The sequence below is a fragment of the Symsagittifera roscoffensis genome, chromosome 1 (assembly GCF_963678635.1).
Source record: "Symsagittifera roscoffensis chromosome 1, txSymRosc1.1, whole genome shotgun sequence".
NCBI lineage: Eukaryota > Metazoa > Xenacoelomorpha > Acoela > Convolutidae > Symsagittifera > Symsagittifera roscoffensis.
The window spans coordinates 57656292-57675901 of NC_087062.1; the positions used below are offsets into that span (position 1 = coordinate 57656292).

At 32.5% G+C, this 19610-nt stretch overlaps 1 protein-coding gene across 3 annotated transcripts in view; it reads left to right on the plus strand.

Annotated features, from left to right (window-relative positions):
- Positions 1-19610, plus strand: part of LOC134846248 (potassium voltage-gated channel subfamily KQT member 1-like) — a 75236-nt gene that overhangs the window by 25948 nt on the left and 29678 nt on the right. For 2 of the 3 annotated variants that reach the window (XM_063863524.1, XM_063863532.1), the window contains exon 2: positions 15979-16174. In XM_063863524.1, coding sequence (XP_063719594.1) covers positions 16017-16174 — 158 coding nt within the window. In that variant the 5' untranslated portion in view covers positions 15979-16016. Of the gene's footprint in view, positions 1-478; positions 577-15978; positions 16175-19610 lie in introns of those variants that run through there. The other variant, XM_063863541.1, reaches the window with a different exon arrangement.

Sequence of the window (19610 nt, forward strand, 5' to 3'; positions counted from 1 at the left end):
TAGCGCGTGAGCGAGATTTAATCCGTATGGAAAAAATCGTTCCAAATTGGTTCAAGGAAGCTTATCTGCCTTAATTGATTTGTTAATAGGAGCAAAATTTATCACATTGTAGTTAATATGACGAGTGGGAGAATATGTCACAAAAAATCTCAAATTAAAAAAAAATTAATTTTTTTATTACTTTTAAAGTTTCATGTTATCACTGCTTCATAGACCTTAAAAGTCAGTCGGAACATTCAAGGCTTCGCCCTAATACGAGCAGTCTTGTTTGCTTTTGTCTTGATTTCGAGAATCAAATTCTGAAGTTAACTTCTCGGTCGTTTTATTTTTGGCTGCAAACTTGTCATCTTAGTACTCAGTACACTGTGCAGAAATTGTTGCTTGTATTTGTTCTGCAATAAGATCACAAGAATGGCATCTTAAAGAAGTTGCATCTTTCTATCATTTCTGCTGAAGTCTATGCTGTGATAGTGGGATTGTAAAGAGTGTTTAAGTATGAAAGAGCGGAGTGAAAATACTTCTATGGTTTATAGTCACTCTGACCACTCGAAAATTGTGATAGAACTTTGTATTCGGGTGAGTTTTATTTTCTAAATTTTTTTCTAAGCAAAATCAATTACCACAAATAATCAACGGGATAGACCGAGTGATAAACCATATTAAAGTCATTTTAGTCGTAATTCGAACAACATTAAAATTTTTGAAAACACTTTCGCTGTCGAGAAAAACCGATTTGAGATTTTTCATTGTTGGTACAATATTTCGAGCTAATAATGTGAGCGTGCAGGCCTACAATAGCTTATTTAAGCTAAAACTAAGCCGTTAAAACTTAGTTGTACTCAAGTAAAATAAGTTTTTGAAGTTTTTAGCGCCATTTTATGAATGAAAACTTCAAAAAATCAAAAATTTCTCCAAAAAATTAGAAACAAGTTTAGAAAATTTTTGAAAACGTTTTTCACGATTTCTTTGTTTTTCTAGCCATTTTTCTATAAAAACTGTTTTTCAATTGGTCTATTTGACTATGACTGTCGCATTTGCCTTATTTTAATTTTTCGTTCAGTTTTTTTTATCAGACCAAACAGAAAAAACACTAATTTCAAAAAATTGTTGTATTATTTTATGACTATGGTCGGAACATTCTGCGCTACTTGCACAGTAACCGCGTATCTAAAAAATCCCATCTCTTTTCATTATTTTCAGATGCAGACTTAGATTTTTCTCATTTCAATTGAAACTCATTTGCCTAGAAGAAGGCAAATTATACTCTCTAGTAATAAAAGCAGCAAAAACTCGATTGACCTATAGTTGCAAAAGTGTACAAAAGTTTTCTGGCTTATCATGAAAATCTCTTGTTTTCCTCATTTTGTTTAATAAAATGATTACAAACTTTTTCGAATTTCGAAAAGCTTTATTTGTTTTTTTTTGTGAAAATTTGAGAAAAAGTTTTCAGTAGAGTTTTGTTTTTATTTGAGCTCAATGTTTGTTTTGGAACTGCTTTAATAACACTTTTGTTTTGAAAAATTCGTATAATTGAGTGAACATGACTGTCAGGCCGATAGCATTCGATATCAAGTTTGAATATAGGTGAAACACATGGAATATAGGTGATTCACCGGTTTTGAAATTAGGTGAAACACATGGATTTTTCAAAAGAGAGGAAAGTTTGCTGTATTGCATATGCTTTGAAAAGTCTGGTTGCATGAGGAAGATGAGAATCAGATAGTTCGCACTGTAATCGTCAGAAATACAGACGGCTGCTGTTACTGGTGAAATTTTCTTGAGCGCGGGCGGTGCAAATAATATTCAAATTGGGAACAATTTCATTAAGCTCACTAATTGTAAACGTAGTATGAAGTAGTGAGTGTTCGCCAAACACCGACACAAAAAAAAGTTAATGTATTCGCGATTTCCGTTCCAGACGAAAATCTTATGTTTTTCCAGAACATTATCTTAAGCAGAAAACTTTAACGCCCAAAAGATTGCATAAGCTTATAGCATTTTCCAAGGCCTGCGTTATGATTGGCAAAGGATTCTATATAAAGACAGCTGTCTAATTCAATCGATTGGTTGGAATATTGAATAACATGTACATGTAGCATAGAGTCCTTATGTGGTGTGTTTTTGGAAATCCGTTTGCTTATGTGGTGTGTTTGCGGAAATCCGTTTGCGAGAAGGTGAACAGTGTGAGACGAAAATAGATTTGGCAAACTATGCCGATGTTTTATTTTCTTTTCCCTGAAAGGTGCTAACAGTGCTAGTATGATCTGGAACATACAAGTAAGTGCTCAATATTTATGTTTTATTTTGTAGATGCAACTTCAGATCATATCTCTTGCGAGTTTTACCAAAAACTGCAAAGAAAGTTTCAATTAGAGTTAAAAAAGGAGGTATTGTAGTTTTTTAAACACTTCGTGAGTTTCTTACAAAAAATAGATATTTTGCGATCTCTGGGCAAAACAAACCTGGGCAAAACAATTATTTTGTGTTTTTAAAGAAAAAATAACACAAATTGTTCTTTTTGCTCTGATTTGGCGTGAAACAATTTGTAATAATTCATCCGCTCTATGACCCACAAATTATAATTTTTTTCCAGTGAATTTTTCTCTATGTGATACTCGGACAAGGTTGAATCTGTACAAATTGAAATTTTATTCCAATGAAGTGAATTTTGCGCTGCATGTTCACGTGGACCGTGTTGAGCTTTCTTATGTGCCTAATCAATCAATATTGTATATTTTAGGCTACCTAATTCTGTCTTCATTTTTATGCAGGATAGTTGCTCCATATTTTCGCCGTCAGCTCTTTGAAAATTACATTAGCGTGTTTTTATACGAGCTTAACGTTTGCAATGAAGTTCCCTTCTGTGTACCACTTCAATTTGATAGTGAATGAGCATTCCTCTCGTAACAACACCGAATAGTTTTCTTACTGTTTGATTAGGTAAATAAACTTTTGTTGAAGTTTTAGTGTTGTTCCGACTTTCGATACGAAAGTAACGGAATATTTGTCCTCGGGAAGGGTTTTTCTTTCTTTGGACAAATTTCGACTTTTTAGCTCGCCATTTTTGACAAAATTTTTCTTATCATTCGAAAGTTATTGTTGTCCTGAGCTCAAATTTGAAAAGATATTTCACCTGTGATCATTTTTCGTAAAGTTATTGGGGTCTAATGATTGCAATTTTGCCCAATTTAGGACAATTAACGAGCGATATTTTTCGCGCTATTAACGCGTAAGCGGATATTTAATCCGTCTGAATAAAGCTTATTTGCCATAAATGATTTGTTACAAGGATCCAATATATCCTTTGTACTTTATATGGCGTGTGGGGGGATGATTTTCATTAAAAAATTCATATTTTTAAAAAAATAATAATTTCATTTTATTTTAAACATTTAATTTTTTTTATTAGTACTGCTCATAAATTTTAAAAGATAGTCGGAACATTCAGGGCTTTGCCCTGATACGAGCAGTCTTGTTCCGACGTTCGTAACGAAAGTTACGGAATATTTGTGCTCGGTGTGGGTTTTTTTCTTCAGACGAATTTCGACTTTTTAACTAGCTATTTTTGACGGATTTTTTAAAATCATTTGAAAGCTATTGTTGTCTTGAGCTTAAATTTGAAAAGATATTTCACCTGTGATTTTTTTTGTAAAAACATGGGGGTTTAAAAGTTGCCATTTTGGCCAATTTGGGACAGTTAACGCGCGATATTTTCACAGTTAACGCGCTGGTAAGCAAGATTTAATCCGTCTCAGAAATCGTTCCATTTGGTTGAATAAAGCTTATTTGCCATAAATGATTTGTTACAAGGATCCAATATATCCTTTGTACTTTATATGGCGTGTGGGGGGATGATTTTCATTAAAAAATTCATATTTTTAAAAATAATAATAATTTCATTTTATTTTAAACATTTAATTTTTTTTTATTGGTACTGCTCATAAACCTTAAAAGATAGTCAGAACATTCAGGGCTTTGCCCTGATACGAGCAGTCTTGTTCCGACTTTCCTAACGAAAGTTACGGAATATTTGTGCTCGGTGTGGGTTTTTTTTCTTCAGACGAATTTCGACTTTTTAACTAGCTATTTTTGACGGATTTTTTTATCATTTGAAAGCTATTGTTGTCTTGAGCTTAAATTTGAAAAGATAATTGACTTGTGATCTTTTTTTGTAAAGACATGGGGGTTTAAAAGTTGCCATTTTGGCCAATTTGGGACAGGTAACGCGCGATATTTTCACAGTTAACGCGCTGGTAAGCGAGATTTAATCCGTCTGAAAAATCGTTCCAAATTGGTTCAAGGAAGCTTATATGCTTCAATTGATTTGTTAATAGGAGCAAAATTTATCACTTTGTACTTAATATGACGTGTGGGGTATGTTTTCACAAAAAATCTCAATTAAAAAAAAATAAAATTTTTTTCATTTTATTTAAACTTTTCATGTTATTAATGCTCCATAGACCTTAAAAGGCAGTCGGAACTTTCAGGGCTTCGCCCTAATACGAGCAGTCTTTTTTACTTTTTAATTTGATCAAGAAGCGAGTTTAGTCTATTCCATTAAGGAAACACGTCAGAATTCGAAAAGCTCGTTTCAAAAACAGCTTGAACATTAACAATTTTTGGTCCAAAAATGCATTAACCTGAAATAGAAAAGTTTTGGGGTCAACCAAAAATAGATTTTTTAAAAAGTACCTCAGGAGGACCCTTTGGGTCGGCAGGTGGTCGAACTCCAATTTTTATGGTCAAACATAAAAATGGGAGTGAAACTTTTCTATTTTTCTTGAAAACTCCATAGAAATTTAAAACAAAATCAGGATAAATAATGAAATAATGAAAGCTCAAAATTTTTTTAAAACCTGATGAATCATCGATAAAGTTTTGCAAAGTTGTTTAAAAAATCAATTATAATGGACTATAATCACTTGAAATTAGATTTCGTTGTTTTGATGAGAAAATAACAACATTTATATCAATTTTACTTGGCTACAACCAATTCATTTATAATTTCATGGAGTCAAATTACAAATTTAGCATATTATTGATTACTAACTTTTTTATTGCGAGTTGTGACTACTCCTCAAATCTTCCAAAACCTGGTCTGAGTAAAAACTCATAATTGTGATCGTAATCGATTATTTTGGTTTTTATATTCTCTTTCTGTTAAACCTCACCTAGATCACGTCGCCAAGCTAGGGTAGTTTGCTGGATAATAAACGTACTTTGCGTAAATTGCTGCTAATTTCCGTCAAACTTAAAAAAAATTCCAGAGAAATCGATTAGAAAAATTAAAATTGAGAAGCAGATGTTCAAACATTACTAGACAATGATTTATCATTTGCCATTGGGTTCAACATACAGAAAACAACTGTGAGAATTATGTGTGGCGCCCAATGTCTTTGGATTCTAGCTTCAATAGTTTCAAACACAGGTAACTCACCTGTCTGTGGAACTCCAAAGCAAGCGAATAGACTTTTGTGCTCAGTTATAAAACCCAGCTTGGCGTCGTAATGAAGCGACAGGGAGGAACTACACTTTAGCATAAGTTGTTTTTTGTCTGATTTTAGAAAAAACTGAACAAAATTTGTTGGATGAGGTCAAAGTGGTGTCAAATGAAAAGCCTGTTGATGGTGATTCAGACAAATGGGTGAATGAGCACAAGATTCCAGAAACGGGAAATTTTTGGTTAGAACTTGATAACAAGTTTGATTAAAAGTACCCATACCCAGATGATTTTCTGTGCAAGATCTGAAATTTTTTAATTCTTGCATACGTTTATTCTCAGATCTGTAATTCTTTTTTTTTTCAGATCTGAAGTTAGATCTGAAATAGATTTTTTCAGATCTGAAATAACCAAGAAAAACAAAATTTCAGATCTGAAATTAGATCTGAAATAACCAATCATTAAAGCATCCAAGCGTTATTTCAGCCAATCACAAACTATTTTAGATCTGAAATTTAGATCTAAAACAGATTATTTCAGATACATTTTAGACAACTTACTGGGCACGGGTAGCTGAAAGGTCTCTAGTAGCTGAATTGTGCTGAATTATTTTGTTTTTCAAACTATTTAACGGCCGAGTGGTTGTTCCTTCTGACCACCCGGTCTTAATTTAGTATTCTTTGAACAAATCTCACGTTTTACTCTTGCGCATTCTACTCAATTTTTGAATATGAAATGTCTTTCTCAAGTACCCAAAAAACAGCAAGAGAAATCAAAAGGTTTTCAAATTCTGTTGTAAAAAATCTGTGTTCATTGCATAGCTGCTGACTATATACTTGTTTTTATATAAATATAACCCAGTGGACTTGCAAAAGTAAAACGCCTTTATCTGTGGAAAGCTTAATGTTTAAGTGTAAGATTATTGATTTCAGACAAAAACATTTTTAGAACTTATTGCAGATGTTTAGCATTTCATTGACTTTTGTGTATCATTTTCTGTAACACTTTAGCGTGTAATATGTAAAATTTACAAATTGGCTTTGACCAAAAATGACTGTTTTCATTCGTGTTTCCATATAAATTTATAAAACTTCATTGACGATGCCTCGGAAATCGTATCTTCCAGCTTTTCACCAATTTTTTTATTCCGTATCTTTTTTGTAGATCTAAAAAATTGTCCACAGTTTTCAAACATTGCGATGCAATAAACAGAACACTGTAAAATAGAAGCAAAATTTTATCCACAGCAGACAGGAAAACTCGAAACAACCAAAATTAATATTTTGAAAACTCGTTTAACTTGCTGAGATCCAGGAAGCAGGAAAAATTATCAGTGTACATTATAAGCTCAGTTAGCTCATTATTAGCACTTTTTTGTGTACAATATTAGTTCATAACTAAGTTTTAAAAAAATTAAGCGAAAAGTGCTACTTTGACTCTTATTTTGGCCTGTAGACCAGCAAAAAATATTAGAGCAGAATTCCAAACTGGACTTTTTGAATCAAATTCCTTCCAAATTCTTTCATGCGCTGGTAAATTACGTAAAGTCGCAATGGTTTTTAGTACTCTGAAGCCTAAAAAATGTTGATTGTCAGAAAAATCTGATTAGCATAGTTGCGTTATCCACTTATATGATGAAAATGAAAGTCAACCATCAAAAACGTTCAAGACATAAATTTTTCCGCTCTCTTTGTTTTTCGGTTCTTTTTTGCTCCCTGTTGAGAATTACAGCCATCCTTATTAAAAGATGCGCTCGAAAACCTAATGCATCGAGCCAAAAAAATAATGACCTATTGTTAGTAGCTATAAATAGAATGCGGTGCCGATGTAAGTTTCAAATAGAATGTATCGGAAGTAACATAGTTTATGTAGCACTATTGTTGTTGAAGGAATTTTTTACTCTCAATTTTTATTACCTTTTTTTATTCAAAAGAAAAACAAATCGAAACGCCAGATAAACAGGTCTGAGATAACACTTTTTTTTTCAAAATACGCTGTGTTACATGATTGTTAATTTTAGTTTAGAAGATAAACTCTAATCAAAGTTACGAAAATCAGTTATAATTTCTCAATAAACTACAAGTCCTTTGTGATAAGTTTCATTAATAGCTTCTGTCGTCTGTTTTTTGTGCTGACTTTAAGCTTAGGTCTGCGTTCAAACAGTCAAAAGAGCACTGCGAAATGATTGCAAAATTCAGAGACGTTCCTTTTTAAATAACTTCAAGCCCACAATTTCAAATCAAATTTCTGTCAACAACAATTTACCATGCAATTTTCAGAGAAAACTCTTATAACGCCAACAAAAAAGCAAACGTGAAATGCAACAAAAAAGCAAACACAAATCTTTTACGTTAGTTTTTATATTAGTTTTTTGTTCAAATTTATTGCAAAAATTTAATATTTTTAAATTATAGCGTCGCACATTGGTTTGATTTCTGCAGGTTCTAAAATTCTATACGCCCTAAAATTGCTAACAGGGGAAAAATGTAGACACAAAGTTTGGCCATGAGTTGTAAAAAGTTTTTTTCGTCATATAATCTATCTGGTGTAAGCTCAATTTATAAGTTCGAGCTTTTTCCGTGATATTTTGTGATGATAATTAAACTGGCCGACTTTAAAAAAGTCAGGCATATGGTAATTCATGGTTGTAGCAAAAATATGTTTTTCATCATAAAATTTTTAAATACTTTTCCATTTTTCGTCTGGCTTAAACCTAATTGATGAACAAAAAATGATGTGATCCGACAAAACTTGAAATGATGTTTCACAAAAAATTATATACAATATATACATGTTATCCATAACCCATATATACTCAATCCATTTTAACGAAAAACAAACTTAAATTGGCAAGTTTTAATTAAAAATTATTCATAATGACCTGAAGTTTATAATTTATGCCTACCCATCTGATGTTTCCTGACGTTCTATGCCTATTTGTTTAGTGAAGTATAAAAAACTATAAGGCGAAGATCACATGTATCGATACTGAAGAAGTCTCAGAATTTCTGGTTAAAAATTAGACTAATTTTAAAGATATAAGTGAAAACTTGAGCTAATGCTCAATACGCAACATAACATAATTGACTCGATGAATTAACGGGACGTCTATGAAAAATCGCAAAAACATCTGCTGTTTGCACTGAAAACAATATGGCTTCTGATGAAGTCTACAAATGTTTTATTTGCCTTTAAAACCATTTTTTGGGTAACCAGAGTCTACGCACGTTTTCAACGAAACTTTGCATTGCGACAAAAATTTTGTTAGCGAGTTTTCTTTTGAGCAAAAAGAAACAGTTAAACCAATCGCTATTTTAGTTCAGTTGACATGTTCTTACTAAGTCTACAACATTGATATTATTCAACTATTGATCTAATCTAATATATAGGGGGCTGAAAAACATAACCAGTACAAAACATGCTGGAAGTCGTGGCTCAATTCTTTCTACCAAAAAAAAAAATTGAAACTTCTTGTTAAAAAATGCTGCTAATTGAAATCAGTAATAAACTGAAGTTTTGCTGTAAATTTTTCACATTTCTTTAGTTTTTGAATGACTCTGCTTCTTTGAATCATCCGTTTTCAAAAAGAGCTCTTTGTTAGAAACTTTTAATTTTTTAACAAACGCAAGGCGCACAGACAATTCGGCCAAATACAATTCAGCCAATTTGAAATTCAGCCAAAAATATACAGACAATTCAGCCTGAGGCAATTCAGCCAGTTTTACAAAAAACTAGATTCGAAAAAAATCAGAATTGGAGCTAATTCTCTGTTTAAGGTCGCCGGTGGGCGCGCTATGCGCGCGTCGCCGCTTCGCAGCAATAACCGGCTCTAAGCTTCGTATAGAGTCCTACCCTCTGTAGGCAAGCTTGCAACACGTTGGCGCGACTGCGGCGATCACTAGTATTGGCTGAATTGTCTGCATACTTCTGGCTGAATTGTCTGAATTTCAAATCGGCTGAATTGTCTTTGGCCGAATTGTCTGGACGCGAAACGCAAGTCTCTCTTTTTTTTTCGTTTACTCTGTTATGGAAGATTACTTTTGGCATAGAGTAGTTTTTTAAATGGTGCAGCTCTAATATTTCAAAGAAATCATGAAAAAAATGATAACAAAAATAACAAATTACATCCAAACACATGCGTTTCCATTTTTAGGCTGAAATAAGTGATTCTAAACGGATTGTTAAGTTTTTTGATAACTATAATTGATTATAATTATTAAACTGAGGTGTTTGAGAAATTTCTAATCAATTATAGTCGTGATATTATCCAAAAGCTTATAAACTCCTTTATAAGTGATTATAACTCACACAAAAAAGTCTTTAATACAATTATAATTAGTTATAGTCTCCTATTTTGCCGAAATTTTGTCACACAAAAGTATATTATTTAGTTTTTGGTCTCAAACATGACTTCTAAAAGGGAGATGTCTTGCACACTTTGGTTCATCTGAACACAACACACCTTTTATAGAGAAACCTTCAGGTTAGACAAAAGGCTTCCGCATTAGGGTGAAAAAACTCTTCCAAACAAATCTTAAAACTTGAACAAGGTGCTGATAATTTGGTGTTTAAAAAATTGAAAACTCGCATTATGAAACAAATCTTATCGAGATGAAATGGAAAAACAAAAACGTTATGAGTTTGAATTGATTTGAAAATTGTTTAAACGATTTTCCCAACTTCCAAAAAATCCAATATCTATGAATAAATTATAAGCAATTCAGAAGCAAAATCAAATACAAAATGTGCATGCGGTTATAAGTTATTGAAAAACTTTTTTGCATACCGAATACATAAAAAATTGGGATCAAAATAATTGACTGTAGTTGATTGTAATTGTGTCGAAAAAAAGGTGGAATTTTAATAGATTTTACTCAAATAAAATGATTTTATAATTGCTTATAATTTGTACTGAAAGAGATAGATTTTATTCAATTATCAATTGATTATATTTTTTTTCTCAGTTTTATCAAAAATGGTACTAATTTATAATATACTTATTTATTAACGCTTGAAAATTGATATGGGAAGTTAAGCTAATTTTTATATTGGTTCAAAAGTAATTTAATTCTGAGACTTGATCTGAAATATTTCGGTAGCGTATTGATTAGGAATACGAGTTTGATTTTCAACTCTCCTATGTAGTTTGATGCATGCAATTTATCTTGTTAAAAATGTATTAGATGGCTTGTCTATCATTTTTTGAATAGATGCAGGAATCTAGATGAGAACGAATTGATCCCTTGACTTAATCCGAGAATACTGTGATCTTTAAAAAGCGCTTGCTGCTTCTCATTAAGATCGTAAACTACCTAATTTTTACTAATTGCTGCAGCTTAGATAGTGCACCCGTAACGCAATGCTACCCGGCTCTGTTAGCTAATAGCAAAGAGTAAAAAGCTGAATATCCTGTGAAATAAGAAAATAAAAAAAATTTAAACTTTTTCAAAAAAGAGGATAATTTAGAAGCAAAATAAACTATAAGAGATTAACTAAATATCCATTTATAGTTTTCAGTGAAAAAATAAATTTTTGAAATTTTTTTTTCAATGCAACTCAAAAACCCAAAAAGAAACTTTTTGAAAGCATGAAATAGCTGAGATAAAAAAAGGCAAAACAGAATGCAGAAAAAACAAAACTTCTCTTATCCTGCAACAATGAAACCATTTCATGTCAAAACTCATCTGAGATTGTCATTGGATGTTTAAGGATTAAACAAAATTGTCACAAATGAACTGAGGTTGTCAGTGGAGGTTTAAGGATGAACGATTTTTTCTCAGTACTGGTCTGAAAATGTCTTCATTTTTGTAAATATAAAACAGAGGCGGATCTAGGATTTTCTCGAGGGGGGCGGATTTTCAAAAAATTTTCGAAATTTTTGTCGACCAAATTGATTTTTCGAGCTCTCCCAAAGCACTGTTTTGTCCCTATTTTGGCCAAAATTTCTGTGGGCCGCAAGCAAATTTTAGAAAAACTGCCCAAAAAAGGGGTTTTTAGGCTTTTTTTGGAAAACGTTAACCACAAAATTGCGTTTTTTCGGCTCGCGCTTCCACCTAAAAATTTGTATGCATTGGCGCCAAAGGCGCCTTTAGAAAAATTTTAGGGTCAGTCAGCCAAAAATGGCTATCTCAAAATAGTACAGAAGGGGCCCTTTGGTTCGGCAGGGGTTCGAATCCCTAAGTGGGGGCGTTCGATAGCCCCCCTCCCAGTTGAATAAAATCCCAGTTGAATGAAAACAACAACAACTCGTTTATTGAAAAAAGGAAGACCAATTTCTCGCCAATTAATTATTGGTTTTCAATTTAAGTTCATGACAGGAACACATTTTGAGAAACATTTATCGGTAAAATGTGGGGGTTTTTTAACGGTTACAATGTTTCAAGCAAAAAAACTCAAAACTTGATCCGCCTGCAGATGCTTTGTAAGAACTTATTTAATACGGAAACACGAGTATGCTAGCTGATTGCACGCTCAAACATCTTTCTAGAAATTTAGATAAAGCTGATCAGGAAACACTTCTCATATCTGAGCAATGAAGACTATAAGAAAATCATAGACAAAAACTTGAGAGTTTTTTTTATACAACAGAGAAGCGTTAACGTGGATTTCTTCAGGGGTTATTTTGGGACTTATACAGTTTTTTGTATATATGATTTGATTTTCCGCAAACTGCCGAGCACAGAGAAGGTGTTACATAAGCCGATGACACTAATTGTTTTGGAACTTTTACTGAAACTAGTGCGAACTCAATGATAATGAAGTTACTGGAATATCTCAATTGATGGAATGTTCCAAATGCTACTGGAACAGGTGAATATTAATAAATATTCAAGAAATGCAGGCATAACGCGAATCATGATCATAAATAGCATGAACTATTATCATAATTTTACTTTCTTAGTTTACATTCATAGAACAATTTTCATAGTTTTACATTCAAATATATATTCACTTGCTTTAAATAAAAGCACTGATAATTGACTAGAGTTAAGTTTTAATGGAAAATAAGCAATCAATAGTTTGAGATTTTTTCAATCACGATAAGTTTTTCATGATTCTCTGTCCCAATTTGATAATAGAAGCGGTGTGTTCAAGCAATATATCAATACGGTACTTAAGTTTGCGAAATTGCCAAAAAAATTGCATCGTGAAAACTGCATTATAGCTACAATTTTGAATAGGTGTGTGTTTTGTTCAAAAAAGACACCAAAAATTATCACAAGTGTTTGTTCAATAAATGAAAAAAGTCGAGAATATGGACACTACCCGCACTCAGTAAAAAGAGAAAATAAACTATTATATTACAACTGTAATCGTACTTTTAGAAAAATTATAATTAATTATAAGCGCCAAGTTTAGATGTTTATACGAATTATAATCCATTATAATGATAACATTTTTGGTGACATTTTAAAAAATTATAATCAATTATAATTGATCATATTTTTTCCGAAAATCTCTTATAATCTTTTATAATCTATTAAAATAGCTTATAATCCTTTTTTCTATCAAATTTTCACCTCATAATAAAATCATAAATAATGAATTATAAGTTAGCTAATCTGCATAAAAACACAGTAAATACCAAATTTAATTTAAGTTTAGGCTATAATGTAAGTAAAAAATTACAGTTTCGCTTAGTTCATCAGTTCCCCTTATCCGTGCACCTGCAGGTGACAGTTGGGTGCAGGTAGGATCAACCTTCAGGTGACAGGTGGGTGCAGGTAGGATGCACCTTCAGGTGACTGGTGGGTGTAGGTAGGATGCACCTTCAGGTGAAAGGTGGGTGTAGGTAGACAGACCTTGGACCGATGCTGACTCAAACTAGTTAAAAATAACGACAAGACTTTTATTATCATGATTCTGCATTTTGAAGCATTTTTTGAGGTCGCACTAGTTGAAAGTTTCATTTTCAAAAAATTTTTTAAAAAAATCCATTTGAGAAAAACAAGAAAAAAAAAATTGATACCAACTAAACTTACATAGCCCACATTAAATCAGAACAAAATGAAACTATGACGTTTTTTGAAAAATAATAGATTATAATCGATTAAAATGGATTATAAACGAGTAAAATGGATTATAATTCAAAAAAGTTAGAGACAACTTTTCGAAAAAATATCGATTATAATCAATTCAAATATATATTTTTTTGGTTTCGAAGTATAGTAGCTTTATAATTCAGTTTAAGTTAAATATAATCAATTTTTCTTGAAATTTATAATAGACTGACAACAAAAATCCCTTTTATTCTATTAATTTCTCTCTTTTAACTGAGTGCGGGTAAGTGAACAAAACCTATTTAAAATCAAAAATTAATACGTCCCGTTGCTCGCGAAACCAAATTTTTCAAAAATGTAACAAACCTAATTCCTGGGCCTATTTTATGCAACCTTTTTCTCCAAATAAATTTTTTTACTGGTATCATCAGGTGCGGACTTAGGGGGGGGATGTTGCGAACGCTCCCTTCCTTTCAGTGATTAGACCACCTGCCGACCCAACGGCTCCCCCCTTTGTACTATTTTGAAATATCCTTTTTTGGCTGGCGGAGCCTAAATTTTTCTAAAGGCCGCTTTGGCGGCAATGTAAACAAATTTTCAGGTGGAAGCGCGCGCCGAAAAAACGCGATTTTTTGGTCAAAATTTTTAGGAAAAAAAGCCTAAAAACGCTTTTTTTCTTGTTTTTTTTTCAAAATTTTGCCTGCGGCGCAGAAATTTGTCTAAAACGGGGTCTTTTTAATGCTTTGGCAGAGCTCGGAAAATCAAATTGCTCAATCAAATTTTTGAATTTTTTTTTGAAAATAAATCCGCCCCCCCCCCCCCCCTCGAGAATATCTTAGATCCGCCTCTGGGTATCATGAACTGTTTTTAAATGACCTGAGCAGTCTTTAGTTATTTTAGCCTAAAAACAAAGAAACAGTTATTTGATTAATTATTCTGGTAAAAAATCACCAAGGAGTTTTTAGTTGTAGTAACTTGAAAATAGAAGAACTCGGTTTCAACAAAAAACATTAACAATAATACGAAGTTTTCTCCAAAAATGTTTCTCTATAATTATTCACCAATTTTTTCTAAGATGCAATTAAACTACTCTTTTTGGAAAACAAAGTTCCAAAAGTTTTTCCGGAATTTTTTGTGCTCTTTTCTGGATAGTTAGTAAATAGGTTTGTTGCTTTCAATAGAAAATTTTTAGAGGCGCACTAGCAGTTTGAAGTACATTTGCGATGGCGAATGTTGTTGGTCCTTCGATGATAAATTTCAGCAAGTTTGGATTTTGTACGACTCTAAAATATATATTTTTGTTAGATGTTTCAGAGGGAAACGTTTTTTCACCAGTTCTCTCTCCAAGTGAAAAATTAATTACAGAGACAAATTCAAATGCCGTTGATTATTTGCCTCGATAATATGGTAAACATAATCAAATTTAGCTGCCTATAAAGAGAGTTATTGAACTAAAGACACCTTTGACGCAACTTCAGAATGCTGGCAATTGTTTGAATGGTTTTTTCTTTTTTGTGCGTCTTTCCTCTTTTACGTCATTTTTTATTCATGAGAACTAATTAAAGTCCTCGCGTTTAAAATTTGCTATTTTCTCATAATTGGCTAATTTTTTTTAAATTTTTGCTTTTCAGCAACTATTTCTCGAGGGTAATGCGCTCTTATTTGTCGAGTTTTGTCCATTGGTGATATTGATGGCGCTGTGTGACGTAAACAGTCGATAAGAGAACATTAAAAAAAATACGATTGGGCAGAAAAAGTCTTTACCTTAGCAAGAAAGTGTGCTACTTTGTGTTTTTATTATCAAGTAGTAAACTGCACTTAGCTTCAAATTAGTAGAAGTGCACTCTCAAACTAAAAAGTGTTTCGCTTAAAATACGAACAAAGTAAACATTTTTCAATGGACTTTTTCACACATTCATTAAACCTTTGGGCTCCTCCTCCCTCGTACTTTTTACACCATTTTGTTTAGCTGGAGAAAAATTTCTCTCGTTCTTTCCGTTTGATACTTTTCCTTATTGTTCTCTTTTCCTGCATTTTTAATGTAGTTTGTCCTACTGTTTTTTTAATCATTAGTCACCACAAGATTATCAATCTTTCTGAATTTTATCTCTTCTTTTTTGATGTTTGAAAAACGAGCCAAACCAGGTCGACATCAGAGCTGCCTGCGATTGTAACATATAGCGTCTTCTAAGTTCAATTCATCCACTTATTCTTTCAATCAGAAAATGCTTATTGAAAGTGTTTTAAATAATCGCAAATGTGCAGCCAGAAAAAATAGAACCCCGCTAATTCTGCTAAGCTTTAACTCCTCTGAGAAGTCTGACTGAAATTGAAACTCCAGATTTTTTTGAACTTATTTTCAGAGCCTCAGATCAATTTAAAAACAAAACATTTAATGAAAAATTCCTATGCTGTCAAACTGGATTTATTCTTGAGACTACCTTTACCTAAACGATTGAGGACCGTTAACGTTTCAATCAGTGAGCTTTTGTGCTTATTTATCAAAAGGACTCATTTCTTACAACCAAGTTGTATAAGGTGTCTGCTGCAATCAGCATCTGGATAGAGGTGCATCGATGGACATGGAGCTGAACTTGATGGGCCGGCGGGTGCGGGAGGGCTATGTAAAGAGACAGTCCAAGTACAACACGAGATACAGGACCCTCCAGAACTCAATTTACGCTTTCCTCGAGAGACCTCAGGGCTTCATGTCGCTCACCTACCACGTCACTGTGTAAGTCAATAGATTTGCTCGCTAGACCGGGTTATTAGTTAAACAAAACATTGCCTATTTTCTGCAGCCTGAAGTTAACATATTATGATAAGTATTTAAAAGCTCGACCTTTTCCCCTTTTTTCCGCCTTTCTCCATTCTTGCTGAAACTTCATTTTGAACAACTTTTTGAATACCAATTATCCTGAATGTGAATGTTAACGGTGAAAATTAACGGCAAAAATTTGTGAAAAATCTCCTTTTGTAGCTCCTTTTTTTAAACTTTTGAGAAACATCTATTTTTCTGAGGTTTAACCATCTATTTTACAAGATGTCTGTCTGGGCTACAAGTTTCTCGTGTATTAGAAACCCAACAAAATCTTCTAAATTGGATAGCCTTGTTATATACATCATCTATCCTATTTTTTTGAGTTTTTTGTATTTTCTATCTGACATTAGAAATAAACAATTTGTATGGAAATTTTAAAATAGTTAACTGCTCAACCAATACATTATCTTTCTTTAAATTTAACTGAGCTAGGTCTTCGGATCTCTTAGCAGACCGAGTTTTCAGAAGACTCGAATCAATATCGCTATATTCAAAGGTGGCATTGGCGAATAAAATCCAATTGCACCGCTGCACCTAAATTCAGCACGAGTGGCACTGTGCGCGTGAATCAGTTCTTTGGGTTAGTGGTACTATTCTGTTTTTGAGTTTGATAACTTTGTTGACTGATCTTGAGATAAATGTCCTTTTCAAATCCAGGACTTAGCATCTTTTCACGCCTGTGCATTAGTTATATCCGGCTATACCACATTGGGCTAAAAAACTCAATTTTATTTCTTATTGTTTTAAAAGTTTGATTTGCTAAAAGACACTTGTCTCAGAAATTAACAAACGATAATTTGCTTTATAATGCCAAAATTTTTTGTTGGAAATCAAGCATTTGGCTTAGTGGCGAACAGTTGTGTCCAGTAACCATGCGATTATTGTTTAAAACTGAGCAGGAAATTTTAATAGCTAAAACTGGCTTTGATTTTGCAAACTTTTGATCAGAAATAACTTTTTTCAAAAATCCCTCATTTTTTTTTCTAAATAATCGATTAACATTTTTGGCCACAAACTAAGATAAGAAATTATATGATTCTCGTCTAAAATGAAGAATTGGTTAAGTAAGGGTTTTGAATGGAGTCTTTTCCAGTTTTTAGAGCCGCTTGACGGAAATGATGTTTTTAAAAAAGTTTTTCAATTTTTGAACCAATTCAAAAAAGAATGAAGGGCACCAATGTTTAAAAATTTTTTGTTCATTTTTTTGAAGAACGCTGATAATTTCATGCAATGGTGAAAAACTTGAAAAACTTTGCCCTATTAATTTTTTGTATTTAAGTTCTGGTTATTTTTTTGCTTTCATTCAAAAAAAATGGCGAGGAACTCCGCTTCACCGCTATATTTTAAACGTGTTTTGATTTAAGCTGGAAATTGAAGCCACTTATGCAAAACTATTGATAAAGTTCGAGAATCCTAAAGTTGTTCCATTGCTGAAAGCCAGTGAAACTTTGCTCCATAATGTGCTCAAGCATCTACTGAATATTTTTTGCACTCCACCATTGAGGAAATAAAATAAGTGTCATTTGCCTCTGCTTCAAAAGCACGCTAGCTTTACTGTTCCACTCGCATCCAGTTTTAAGCGTTAATAATCAATTGAATTATGATTTTTGTGCCAGTCTTGGTAAATTTGAGAAAAAATTAATTTAAAAAAATTTTTAATCGATTAAAATCTCTGTTTAAAATCAAATTTTTAATCAGTTAAGATATGTTGTATTGTAACCGATAATAATTGATGATTATTTCATCTATTTTTTAATACAAATATAATCTATTATAATTTATTATTAACAATTTTTTTATCCCAACTTCTAATTCATAGGTTGCGCAGAAAACCCATAAAAATCGAATATCAATGAAATTCCTTTTTGCCTGCCCATTTTGTATTTCACCTTGAATCTGAACTGCTTATATTTTATGCTTTTTGTAGACATTGGCTCATATGAAAAATGAGAAATTTGTTTTATAAGCTTTCAAATCACTTCAAATTTATAAAGTTTTTTTTCATCACTTTTTCCTCTTAGAGTTGTTCCATGATACGTATTTGAAATTTTTAATCACCAAAAAATTAGCACTTTGCTTTAAATTCATGATTTTTTGGCAAATTTAAATTTCCCGTACCGCGGGAAACTTTCGATTATTATAAAAGAAAATTTTTGAAACTTCTGTTTCGTGGTTAAGCTCTGTGCTCAGATAAACTTCAGTGTGACGAAGCATCTCATTTTTAGAGTTTTTGTTCTTTACAGATAAAAATTATACCACCATAGTATATGAATGAAACAAATTATCATTTGCTGGGACAAAATTTTGACAAAAAATAGATTATAATCTATTATAATTGATAATAATTGATTCAAAGAGTTTTTTGTATGATTTAAAATCAATTATAATTAATTATTACAGATTATGAACTCGTAGAAAATATTGCGATTACAATAGATCCCCAATCCTTTAAACATCTAATTCTGGTAATCATTTGTAATTGTCAAAAACTCATTATAATAATCCGTTATAATCAATTACTTACGCCTAAATTTGGATGGGGTAAAACTGCAGCCTCATCCGCGCACCTAGCTGATCATAATCAATTACATTGTCATTTTGTGTCTGTATCTATAAAAGTACAAAAGATCAGACTGTAATCCATCAAAACTAGATTTTATCTCAAAAATTTTATTGTCAATAGGGTCCATTGCAATCGATTATAATCGGTTTTAATGGATTTTCTGAGAGGTTTTCGATAAAATTTACATTTCATTTCAACTTTAACTCATTTTTTGGTCATGCAGTTGTTACGTCTTAAGTTTCAAAAACTCTTAAATTTCACGTTTATTTTTTAGATAGATTTTATATAGACTAAATAATTTTTACTTTTCAAACTCTCAATTTATGGCAGTATAACGTTTTATTTTCTTCTCCAATAAGGCCATTCGTCAACAGCGCCCTCACGTTCAAGTCGGAGGAGGGGCGATTAATTGGTTAATAGTTGAATAGGGGTAATGGTTGAATGTGAGGGTTGGGTTTTGTGTTGATTCCAATGGTTGAACTCCCTCCACATCTTCTACCATCTACCCCCCCCCCTATACCTCCGTTTACCACCCCACCCCTTGTTTACCCCCAAGTTTATCCCCTTCCCCTCGCCTTTACTGAACTTGGTTGGGGGAACGGGGTCAAAAAATAAGTGACGGGATATACTTGGAAGAGGAGGTGGGAGTGGGGTTGATAAACAGGGTGGAAGTGAGGTAATGCCGTCACTTATTTTTAACGGGCTGAGGGGAAGGGCTTCGAAAACTTTGGGGGTTTACCTGATTTACTTGAACTAAATTCAAAAGACGTAACATAGAAACTCTTG